General features: G+C 48.6%; 1 protein-coding gene across 4 annotated transcripts in view; it reads left to right on the top strand.

Annotated features, from left to right (window-relative positions):
• The window catches only part of adgrl1a (adhesion G protein-coupled receptor L1a), a 113,462-nt gene extending 102,097 nt beyond the window's left edge, over positions 1–11,365 (top strand). For 2 of the 4 annotated variants that reach the window (XM_028985089.1, XM_028985088.1), the window contains 4 exons: positions 2,320–2,416; positions 4,599–4,721; positions 5,792–5,809; positions 5,998–11,365. In XM_028985089.1, coding sequence (XP_028840922.1) covers positions 2,320–2,416; positions 4,599–4,721; positions 5,792–5,809; positions 5,998–6,890 — 1,131 coding nt within the window. In that variant the 3' untranslated portion in view covers positions 6,891–11,365. The remainder of the gene's footprint in view (positions 1–2,319; positions 2,417–4,598; positions 4,722–5,791; positions 5,810–5,997) is intronic. The other 2 variants (XM_028985091.1, XM_028985090.1) reach the window with 1 other exon arrangement.
• Positions 11,366–12,849: the final 1,484 nt, after the last annotated feature.

The following is a 12,849-nucleotide window of genomic DNA, read 5'->3' as shown; positions in this document are numbered from 1 at the left end:
CCACCCTGCGGACATCCTGGACCCATGGCGCGATAAGCTCCCATGGGCAGTACTCTGGCCATTCGGGCTGGAGGCTGCCCACCTCCTCGCTGGAGGAACGCCGTCGTTGTTGTTGCCGCTTTTCACCCCCCTGGAAGTGACGTGGGTCCCCACGGACCTTGCGACGATCGCAGACTGGCGCGATGGGCGGAGCCCAACTCTCGTCTCCCGTGCTCTCGTCGTCGTCCGTGTCGTCCCAGTCCACGGGGAGCCTTGCCAGCAGAGCGCAGAGTTCTTGGCTCGACATGCCGAAGATCGTGGGGGTCGCATCTTCTGCGCTCGCTGCCCACGTCACTTCCTCGCTGCTGCCGACGCCAACGTCCTCGCTCCGCCTCCTCACCCGCCGACGTTGTCGCTTCCGGGTTTCGCGGAGTTTCCCGGGGGTGACGTCATCACGCGGCGCCGCGTACCACGGCTTCTCGGGGAGAAAACGCTCCACCAGAACGGGCGGCGCGTCTCTCCCCTGGTGTCCGCGTTCGCCGCGCCGCGCTGCGTCCTTCGCGGCGTTTCTTCTCCTCCGCTTTCCACCTCTGCGCTTTTGGGTGGGTCGCTGGCATTCTGTCACGTCTACGGACTTACGGGGGAAGGAAGCGCAGAGGTCTGACATGCTGGGAACGGGGTTTTATTAACAATAAACAAAGAAATACAAATAAAGACTGGCGCGGTGGCCGAAAACGAATTTAACTTAAATAAAGAACATAAACTAACCCGTAGGCGTGTGGCGATTGCCAGAACTCAAAAACACATGAAACTAAACCAGGTCAAGTTCGTGCAGAGAGTCCACGAAAATGCCAGCGACCCCGAACGGGCAGAAACTTCCGGCATTTATGGGGCGTCAGGATTGAGTTCCGGTGTGGAGCCCAGCTGCAGGCAATCCTGACACAGACATAATGTCCCCTTGATATAGTAGTGATGTCACATGAAGCTGCTGTGATGTAATCTTCAGCGCGATACACAAACTTGCTGGATCATTTTCACCACATCATGGTTCACAATATCAGTGCCTATGCTGTAATATTTGACAAAATCAATACAGCATATACAAGAGCACAAAGAGCTTAGCGCTTGGTGGTGGGTTTGTTCAGGACATGATGATGCAGGGCCTCGACACAACTTTAAACCAAGTAAAAAAAATATCTCTCTGTGTTCAGACAGGAACACTTATTCAACAACGTTCTGACAGTGGAAGGCAATGCAATCATGCTAACCCAAATTACAATGGGATAAAATATGAAGTATTCTTTCACATATCGGTCATTCCCTATTAGACCATTCTCAACACATCTCAGCCATCTTGATAATGCCTCCTGGCAATTTTTTTCAGACTAAATAAGACCAGGCTCCTATCTAAATGAATGAGGAGAGAACCAAAATTGCACTTTCAGTGCCAACCAGAACATTAAAATTCTATTGAATTGCCAGTGATAACGGCTATAAAAATTTGCCGTATTTACACCATGGTTAGTTAATTTTACTAGGTATCTGCAAAAATGTGATTATTTCAAAAGCAGGGTGGGATTAATGGTAATGGTATTACACACATTTCCCATAGATTTCTGTTCAGGTCCCTCCAGGATCTTGCAGGCTTTTTAGATTTGTTGCAGCTAAAATTCTATAAAATTTCTATTGTGAAAATGAAGTGATTGTCATACACTGCAGCACGGCACACAGTGACACAACAAAATGTGTCCTCTGCTTTTAACCGTCACCCTGAGTGAGCAGTGGGCAGCCATGACAGGTGCCCGGGGAGCAGTGTGGGGGGACGGTGCTTTGCTGAGTGGCACCTTGGCGGCTTGGGATTCGAACCGGCACCCTATTGATTATGGGGCCTCTTCCTTAACCGCTAGGCCACCACTGCCCCATTCTCATATTCTACCAAGCTCATTCTTCAGCAGTAATTTTAGTTGGTAAGCGAAAAACATTAATGTCACTCATATTTGCCCAATTTGTGTGCACTTGTGTTTTTGGCACTGAATGATGCATATTATGATATAGACTACATTTAAGACACACACTGTAAGACAAAATGCATTCATACACAGTCACATGATGCTTAACCACTATAACCACTAATAACCACTATTTTAATAAAAAAGCTTTTGATTGCTGTCTGCTGCGACTGCGGAAACAAATTTGGAGGAAGGTTGCATTTTTTTTACTGAATTTACGCAGTATTTGGATGTGTTTTCATAAGTTCATGAGGTCATCCTATGGGAATCGATGAAAGTACAATGTTGTATAAAGCTGTGCCATTACTATATCTTGATCTCTGTGTTGCAGAGTCGAATCAGGCGCATGTGGAACGACACGGTACGGAAGCAGGCGGAGTCGTCCTTCATGGCGGGGGACATCAACAGCACCCCCACTCTGAACCGAGGTAGCGTGGCTCCCTGCCCCACCACCCTTTTGTGCCGGTGAAAGTGAGAATTGTGGCTGTTTTCGTGCCGCCAGCTAGGAGGAGGAAGACGTGACGATCTCTGGGGCGCGGCAGTGGTCATGATCATCACTGGGATTACCGTGGCGCCGGCGAGGGGGGGGCGGCTCTGACAGAGCGGCAGCAGCTAAATCAACCGCCACTCTCTATGCTAATTTCATCCATTTTGTTTTAATGAACTGATTAGCGTGCCGCCGAACTGGGGGTAATTAGTCTAATTGAAGAGAGTGACAGGAGCATCGGCGGCAGCGGGTGGCGGGGACCGTTGCTTTCCGGGGACGGAAATTAGGCGGAGTGGGCAGGATGAGGATGGTTGGAGGAAGAAGATAATCGTGTGAAACAAGGTGGTGCGGATCCATAGTGCCCCCGGCCATGGTTGACTTCACCTTTTAATTCCTAGGATTGTGTTCAGCCCCCACAGGGAAACAATATTTAATGCATTTCATTACAGGCCTTTTGGAATATTATGCAATATTGAGGCATTAATCACATTAAATGTGATGTTCCTGTGAGGCTGATGTGACTATCTCAGACTCAACTAGGTTTGGTATTAAATTTCTTATTTTCTATTTCAAATGTTATACCTGAACAGGAAATAACTTTTACTGTAGATCTTGAAATGTGTTACCTAGCGGGTAACACACTCACCAGAAGACCCAGGTTCAAATCCCACTTACAACCATTGTGTCCCTGATTAAGACACTTAACCCTAAGTGTATCCAGGGGGACTGTCCCTGTAACTACTGATTGTAAGTCGCTCTGGATAAGGGCGTCTGATAAATGCTGTAAATGTACTAGACCAGGTACAGTATGCATATGGGTTTATGGATTGTCTCGTCTCTCCTTTCCATCACTCAAAGTAATTCATAGTATAATATTTTCTTCTGGGAAACCATGTCTCCTGTCATGTCTCCCATACCTCATGCCAGCACTCCAGGCTCCCCAAACTGTCCCATTCATACGGCTTCCATGTACTTTTATTTTTGGTTTTCTGCTGGCTCTCGTACAAACGCATGCTTCAGACGTTATTCTATCACAATGGCAATGTGCAATGGGCAGTGATGGCCTAGCTGGTACGGAAGTGGACTCGTAATCCGAAGGTTGGAGGTCCACTGCCACTGAGGTCCCCTTGAGGAAGGTCCTTACACACTCGATCATTTCCACGTGACGAGAACCTTTGAATCAAGTAATCAAACTATCCTTCAAAGTAGTTTTCCCCGCTGGCAGAATTCTAGCGACGTGGGTTTGCCACGTGAGGGAGGTGAATATTAAAATCTCGCTGAGTCTAAAGAGCTGCACATCGTCCCTTATCAGGCCCGCCGCGTCCTATCGCTCTTATCTCAAACACTCCAGCGCATTATGAACTTTTCCCTCTCCACAGACAATAGTATGGTGAGCGGCAGACGAGTGTTGTGGAGACGCTCTCGCCCCCCCCCCCCGCCCTGATCCACTGTCTGATTTAAGGCTTATTCAGAGCTTCTGACAAGATGCTCCGTCGAGATACTTGTGTGAATGAAATGGTGAGATTCTGACGTGTGTGTGTGGGGTGTAGAGACAGAGCAAAAGAAAGGTTGAGGAAGAGAAGCCGAAGCCGAGCGTGTCGCAAATGAATTCCCGACACTCGCTCTCCGAGATGGCTGGCTGTCCTCCGTCATGCTGTCCTGTTTTTAATTTCATGCCATATCCGTTCCAAAGCCCAAGGCCTGAAATACACATGCACATTAAATGGTGACATTTTCAACATGCTACATTTTCTATATATTTATATATATATATATGTGGAACAAATCTGTCTGTTCTTAACATTTCCACTTCGATGGGAAATGGAGTCCATTTGCAAAGACGTCTCCACACATTACCAGCATTGGCGGCATAGCATGGGTTTTAAAACTCAAGCCTCCACACTTAAATCCCCTCGCCCATACGTCAGAGTAAGGTCTCCTCCGGTCATCCCCGCCCCACGCACTTCTTTTTCAGCGTCAACAAGGCGTGCACGCCGCTCTGCCTGGTGCCTTTCTTCTACCAGAACATTCAGCATCATTACCGCTCTGAACACCGACCTGTAATCTATAACACGCACACTAACACACACACCCTCTCCCTTTCTTATTTCTCTTCTCCTCAGGCACCATGGGGAACCACCTCTTGACGAACCCAGTGTTACAGACTCGCGCCGGCAACTCGCCCTACAACACCCTGCTGGCTGAGACCTTCACCCCGCCCTCACCTGGAGTCTTTAACTCCACCGGTAAACTCCTACGCCTGCGTGTGCGTGTGTGTGTTGCTTTAAACAGCCCAGCATCGCTCACAGTGCAGCCAACTGTTTGTTTTGCGCCTGTGTTGCGCTCATAATTGCTGCTGTGTTATTTTCTGTGGCTGTGTTCATCTCCATCATTCCCTGTCAGCTCATTAGTTTGGTTTAAAACTGTGATTGGCCATCTGGACACTTGCAGTTTAGTTTTTTTTTTGTTTTGTTTTTCTCAAATGAAGTTTCAGTTAAAAAGTGACAGGAAGTAGCACCAGAAATGCAGTAATGACGTGAAAGCTGTATTTATAGTGCAGGTATTTAACTTTTTCCTGAGCCTTCAGTGTGTGTGTGTGTGTGGAGCATACAGCAGCTCTGGTATCGGAAAGCTGAAATTTAAGACAGCGTCCCTGTTTAATATTTTAAACTCTCGCAGCATATCGACGTAATGCATCAGGGTGACGGCGTTGCGCATGCTTGACAGCGGGGACATTTATAGACCGGCTCCGGAGAGGAAGTGGGAGGAGGAGTTCATTAGAATGTCTAATTACTCTCGCCACCACCAAAGAGCGCTGATTAAAACCGCACCACGCATTAAAATTTCAAATCCACACATGCCTCGTTTTCAGAGCTCGCCATATCCGTTGGCGACGCGCGGTGCCTAGATGGGCCGAGGGGGGGGGGCTTTTTTCACCACTTTATCAGTGTGTCGGAGGCGTGTTGTAAAATAAACATTACCAGAGCTTTATGAGGTGCCGCATGAATTATGTATACATATCAACGGCTCTCTCACAGAGGCAGAGGGGGGCGGCCCCTGCTGCCATGTTAGTGGAGGGGGGTGGGGGGGGGCATCTATTTATCTAAAATGGATGGGGGATGATAATATGCCATCACATCTTATCAGATCAAAGGCTCGGGTCATGAGCGTGCAACCGCGTGCTGCAATCGCCACAGCTTGTCTTTGGCGTCGTTCTCGGCGCGGGATGTAAACATGTGTGTGGGGGGGGCTCACACTCGACTCATTTGTCTGTTTCTCTTCCCCTCCCCTTTTCCTCCTGCACACGGACCTCCAGGGACCTTCCGTGATCCAAGTACGGCTCTTATTTAATCATTCTTGGTCGAATGGGTGCGATTTGTCTGTGTAATACACTTTGTGTGTCTGTTTGTGTATTAAGTTCTTTTTAATGCCTTAATAACGAGTGAAACGTTTGGAGAAGGTGGAGTTGTGGTAACTGTGCCCTGGAGACTTCTCATGTTTTCGTCATGTGTCTCTGTGCAGAGAGTACCCTCGCCAAGACGAGAGACCCATGCGGCATGGAGACCCTCCCGCTAAACGGAAACTTCAACAACAGCTACTCCCTGCGCAGCGTGGGCGGTGCCGGGGGCAGCTGCGATTTCCTTGGCGGGGGCGGGGACAGCCCGCCACCCCTGCTGAACCCCCGTGGCTCAGAGACGCTGGGCGGGATCCGCAGGAACCTGTCGGACGCGGCGGCCCTGGAGAAAATGATCATCTCCGAGCTGGTGCACAATAACTTGCGTGGGGGCGGAGTCGGGGGTGACAGAACCTGTGGCAGCCTGGCTAGAGGCCATGGCCTTGTGGTAGGGGGGGTGTCCCGAGTTATGGGTGGGGCAGAGCCGGCCCTGAGCATGGAGGAGGAGGAGGACTTCCTGTGCCATGAGCCGCAGCCGCGCACCCCGCAGGATGTGGAGCTCCTGTACAAAGCTCTGGAGGAACCCCTGCTGTTGCCACGCGCCCAATCCGTCCTGTACCAGAGCGACCCCGACGAGTCCGAGAGCTACGCCGCCGACCTCACCGAGAGCCTGGGCCACAGCGGCAGTGGCGGCCAGAGCCAGAGTCACAACCACAGCCTCAGCGGAGGCGGGCCCCCCGACTCGCCCGCCCGGGACTCGCTCTACACCAGCATCACCAACCTCCGAGACTCTCCCTACCCTGACAGCAGCCCTGAGCCTCTGGAGGTGGTGCCCCGAACCGCCCAGCCACCCGAGGAGCTCTACTACAGCTCGGGCCGCCCCGCCCTTGGCTCACGCGGTGCGCCCATGCAGACCTTCTACCAAGCCCCGCCCAGAAGGCCCAGCGGGGAGGGGCACACAGGACCTGAGCCCGCCCACACTGAAGGAGATGGACAGATGCAGCTGGTCACCAGCCTGTGACTGTAAGGTGGAGGAGGTGAGGATGAAGAACAAGGAACCCCCCCCATGCCAAGAGGGCTGAGGGATGTCGGTGGCCGACACCCGTTCCCTTCTCGATCATTATCCACACCTCCCTGCATTCAGTTGCCTTCTCATTTTATTTATTTTTTTGCTCATTTTTATGTGAGTGAGGAGAGCTGATGGTTTTTTTTTCCACTGTAGCTGTCGCCATGGCACGGGACGGGGCTTTCGCCCCACCGGCATCATTTCGTCCAACCGGTGAAACTCCACCACACTCACACAGCTCTTCCTTCTTCTCTCTCTCCCATCAGTGCTGAAAATCTCCACACGGCCCCCCGGGTTTTTGGTTTGTTTTCCATCCATATTCCTCCCTCCATAATTCACCTGTCGCAATCCCGCTCCTCACCTCCTCTCAGTCATTACATGACGAGAAGAAGTAAACTGTGGAAATGGGGACGCGCCGTTATTACTGCAGACTGAAAAAAAAAAAAGTGAATCTTTCAGTGTTGCCAAAAATACCTTTTTTTGAGCCAGAACACAAACTGGCACACTTGAATACAGTGTGCGAACACAAACACACACACACACACACACTCTCACAGAAGTGCTCGTTAGTGAACGTCAGAGGTGTAAACGGCGAGAGGGGTGTGAAGGGAAGGTGGAACCCTATTCCCCAAATCGGCAGCGGGGGCGCTGCCCCTCTGGAGTTGCCTTTACTTCTGTCAGCTGGCTGCGACTGGAAGAGAGACGGAGGAAAATGCGCTGTCTTCAGGAAAGCCAGGGAGGTCAAGGGTCGACGCGTCACATGTGCGACCACTTGACTCACGGGGTGGAGCGGACACGGATTTACAGTTCTGTTCAGACTTTGTAAAGCCTCGCCAAACCACGGAGGGGTCTGAGGGGGTCAAACCCCTTCACTGTTATAATTTTTTTTATATATATATATATAAGGGCAGAAATGGAACACAGCCCACTGATGGATGTTTTTTTTTTTAAGGTGGACTGGTCACCTCTGCGTTGCGGTGACTAGCAGAATTTAATTTTGTTTAAAACATTTTTGCAAGTACTACAGTTGCTACTCAAGTCTAACCCTGTACATAAGAACCATGCCGAGAAAAACCAACTGTTACTCCAGTGCTGTACATAGAGAACAGATGAACAAAAGCAACAAAAGTCATACAAAAAGCGATTTTTCATACTGAAATGAAACAACGGGAGGGGGAGGAAAAATGAAATGTTCCAGAGTTTGTGGCCTGAATTATTCCTCTATCACTTCCTCTTCTCTCGCCCACCTTTAAAGTGAAAATGTGTGAGAGACAGAGAGGGAGAGACTCGGAGCGGTTGAGAAAGAGACAGCGGTTTTGCATTAATATAAGCGGGATAAAAAAAAAACCCTGGCACAATTCTTTTTAGTGTAATATAATCCATGACACGCTGTTAATGTTTGACCTTTGACATTCCGAAGCAGAAGTCAACCAGGGAGGGGGTGTGAACATCACAAATGTCACCGGGTGCCTGGTGGGCATGGTGTATGCATAAACAGGCTGCAGCTTCTGTGCGTTGTTCTTTTCTGTTTTTTTTTTTTTTTTGCGCATACATACACAAGTACCAGATTCCTAAATGGCACAGGAATCGTTACAGATTTCTTTAATGTGATGAAATTTTCTTTTATAATTTACATTTGATTGTCTGCCAGGGAAGGGGTGGGTGCGGGGCTTCTCGCACCGGTGTGCCAATGAGATCCAGCATACACAATCAGCAGCGAGAGCACATTTTTCCCTGTGCTATTAAACAAAGGTTCTTAATATATTTTATACTTGCTTATTTATCACTCATTATTATTTATTTTATGTACTCACCTTTTGGTTGTGTTGATTTCTGAGTGTGTGTGTGTGTGTGTGTGTGTGTATGGTGCATACACGAGTAGAAATGCCTTGGAGGCCGTTCCATGTAGGCCAACGGTGCGTCCGGCGCCGGCCTCGGTTCTGCGGAGCCCGTGTGACCAGGGGGCCCGGGGCTTTAGGCCGTCACACAGTGCAGAGGAGCCCATTTGTTCACTCATTCAGCCTTGACTATGTCAACTGTCTCTCCCTCGCGCTCTCTTTTCCTGTCTCTCTCTCGGACTCAGAGTCAGCCGGCCCTTATGGAAGGACATCTGTGCAATACTGTGCATGTGGATTTGAATTGTATTCGACGTACCGTACAACGGGACTGAGGTTTATAGGTTTTTTTTTGGGGGGGAGGACATGTTAATGCTGGAGGTAGCGTGCGTGTTTACAAAGTGTTCGTCTGCATGGAGACTTGGTTTATTGAGGATGGGGGGGGGGGGGTTCCTCCCTCGCCCCACGTTGGTTTGGGGGGGAAATTGCCGGCTGGCTGGCAGGCAAGTGACAGTTTGAATGTATTCTTATCAGGGGAAGTGCAACCCTAGCTAGCTGCTAACTCGTGGAGGGCTAATGATGCCAGGCGATGGCCATGCCCTCTGCGGCAGGGCAGCCGTGGGGACCGGGGGTGGAATAAAGAGCGCCACGAATCTCTCTCTTTTTTCTGATTCTGATCGATGACGATTCTTTATGATTTTACAAAACAAAAAAGAAAAAAGAAACAATCTGGTTATATTAGCACAACATTAAACCGGGCGTTTGGTTTTAATTTGTGTACGTGGCATTGATACAGTAATAACCAGTGGTGTGCTGGGTGCTGTAATAACAGTGATTATGCATCCCGGAGCCGTGCAGGGCCGCCGATCCCGCTCTCCGATCCCTGGGCTGCGTCTGATTATGATAATAACACAGAGAGCAGTTGTTTACCGTGGTCAAAAGAAAAATTATTTTGCCTGCGGTTCAATGCATCACCCCGCCCCCCCGTCCCGCCCACCCTCCTCTGTTTTTCCTACAGTTGTTTATGTTATGAATATGAGCAAAGAGAATCTGGTTTCCAGTCGAGGCCCTCAGTGTCCCTGCTGATGTCCCCACCCAGGACCCATCTCCCCTGACCCGTCCCCACCAGCGCTGCCACTGCCTGTCTCCTGGCATCCGACCCGCGTTCCTCCGAGATCAGTGCGGCTCAGTTTCCATTTTCCTTTCTGGTTTCGTCGTCTCACGAGCTTCCAGCGGGCGTGGTGCCACATGGAAGGCGCCCGGATCCTTGGCCCTGCCGTCGGGACGGGGGAGGAGGGTGCAGGCCGTGCCATCTCCCAATTCGGATCTGGCTGTCCCCACTCAGGTGCAGCGGTGATGCTGGCCCTGCCGACGTGGCGCCGCTGTCCCGCCCACAGTCGGGGACTGCACTGGACGTTTGCCAATTCATACTGCCACTTTCAAGTAGACCAGAGGAGCTTCTAGAGAGGCGTGGGCTGCTGTAGAGCCTTTTTTTAAAAAGCAGAAATGTACACGATAATGAAGTAGTAATATTTTGTTATTGGTCTCTTGTTACTTGTCCTCATGACTATATACCTATATCATAGTTTAAAGATTACGTAGGGGTGCGAGAAACCCAGTGACGAGGATTCGTGCTGTTTGTTCGTTGTGTTGACATTCGTCGTCCATCGAGCCAAAGCAACACTTGCAACAATGGCTCTCTTCAGTGTGGACCTTGCTCGGGGGGGATATGTCTCAATTTGGGGGCTATATCCTGCAAAGAGTCCCAGTGGGTCAAAGCAACGGAGCTTCCTCCAGTTGGAACAGTCCGACGTGTCTCAAGAGTCCAGAGTTTCTCCTGTCAAGAGTTCTGATCCGTTCGCAACCAGAGATCCGTGTAGAGCAAGTTCTCCAGAATTCCCAGGCCCTGAATTGAGACTTTGGCGGAGACTCTGGTCCGGAATGGAAAGACCTATACGCAAACACACGCGCTGTGTGACTGAACACACAGGTCAAGTGTTAGTCTACACCGTGTAAATGGAGAGCATCAAAAGGGTTGAACTGTTTACATGTTTAAAGGCTTGTCCGCGTACGACACTGCAGATGCGCTCATCGCTTGTTTTAGGGCATGCCTTTCATATTTTTCCCGTTTCAAGAACCAGAGGCAGCGGTGGCCTCTGTTCCTGGTTTGGGGCGGGTGGAGTTCCTGCTGTGTACAGCTACAGGTTAGAGGTTGGGAGGAAGTTACAGTATTAGGCAGCGTGTGTCTGGTACTAGTTTGGGGTGGAACATGGCCAGTCAGGATTGAGGGTGAAACAGCTTGTGCCATTGGGGGGGGGGGTTACATGAACGTTTTTTTTTTTCTCCTCCTCGATTTTATAAATTAGATTTTTTTTTTTTTTAAATAAAGCTCCTCCGAATCCGTTTTAATGAAAAGGTCCAGTTTTAACCTTTTTTTTCCCCCCAAAAAAACGAGTTGTGTTTTGAATTTTTCACTACCATTGCTTTGACAGCTGTCTGGTCTGAGGGGAATGTTTTTTTCTGTAAGCGTTTGCGTCATTGCAGGTCAGTATGACCCTGTATCAGCACATATTAATAAAAAACAATTAAAATCTACTTTTGTGTATAGCTGTTTTTGTGTTTCATTTCCCTGTTATTCTGTGTGTGTGTGTGTGTGTGTGTGTGTGTGTGTGTGTGTGTGTGTGTGTGTGTGTGCCTTTATAGGACAAAATGTACTTATGAAACATATTTTGTTTGTATGTATGCGATAGCTGCAGCCTGAGTTGGCATTGCAATGATCTGTACATTAAGTGAGAGTTCGCATCAGAGTGTCCTTCTCACCTGTCACTTTCTTTCAGGCTAGCAGCAAACAAAAAGGATCCAGACAAGAACACATTCAACGCTGCGTTGCTGTACACAAATGCTGGGCTTTTTTTCTGGAGGCAAAAATTGCAATGTAAGGGGAAAGAAAGTTTTACTCTGCCGCAGTAAAAGTCTTTTCTCTTCCTTCAAGTGCCTGTGTTTTCACAGATAGTTCAACAGCAGCGTAAATGAAGGAGGGACTGGACAAAAATTCCCATGCAGGAACCTCCACATCCAAGGTGGCAGTTGGTCCAAATAACCAGGTTAAGCTGCCCCCCCATCCAGATCAGCTCTATATAATCACAACCATGCCAAGTGAAACCCATGTCTTTTTCAATAACATTTTAATTCCCTCCTCACTTTGTGGATCATTTGTCTTTTTTGATTAAATATGGTTGGCAATTTTGCTCTGGCACCACAAGTGCATTCATTTCCGCTAAATAACTGCAGCAAATGACTTTCTCCAGAGTTCATATTTTTATGTTCTGTGCTGGGAATGAACAGATCCCTTGAAGTGTTAATGCTCATGTTTGATTTATTCTTGAGGACCCTGTAGGTTGTAATATCTAAAAAGGCTGTTAGATTAAGCCTCCCCGCTGCATCTCAAGCAGGATGTATTCTCTCATCATGATCTCTTGAACTGCATCTGCATACGGAGGTGGTGCAGGCATCCTTTTCGGGGGCTTCTGCTGAACCAAAGACTGAGCTGAAAGCTCAAATGGAAGTAAGAAAGCATTTTATTAGACTTCTTCTCACTCTGGAGATATCATTAGTTCACCACCACACCCACGAAACTTGACAAGTAAGGTTGTTAAATGAAGAAGGTCTTGAAGGGTAAGTTCTCCTCCACACTGAGTCAGACGGTGTAAATTGCGCATCAGATTACTTAAATAATTTTGTGAAGGTCAGTGAGGGAAAAAAAAGTTAAAACTTCTTTATGGGTGCTCAGATGGACATAAATACATTAAAATAGCAAGGTGCGAAATGTAAAATGGTTACTTTAAACCTTAAAATAATTTCTAAAACAATCAAAGAATCTTAACAATCAAAAGGCTTATGCAAGAAAACCTACAACAGAGTGAATAAACGATTGTATTTATGGTTTGAGTCCTAGTGAACCAGATCTGATGGCTTCATTAATGGTAGCATGAAAGCATGTTGTAAGTCACTCTGGATAATGGTGCCGTCCAAATGCCGTAAATGTAAATGTCTTAAGAAATGATGGGTCTGACATATAG

This window comes from Denticeps clupeoides, chromosome 7, assembly GCF_900700375.1.
Source record: "Denticeps clupeoides chromosome 7, fDenClu1.1, whole genome shotgun sequence".
NCBI lineage: Eukaryota > Metazoa > Chordata > Actinopteri > Clupeiformes > Denticipitidae > Denticeps > Denticeps clupeoides.
This window is presented reverse-complemented; position numbering and strand designations above follow the sequence as displayed.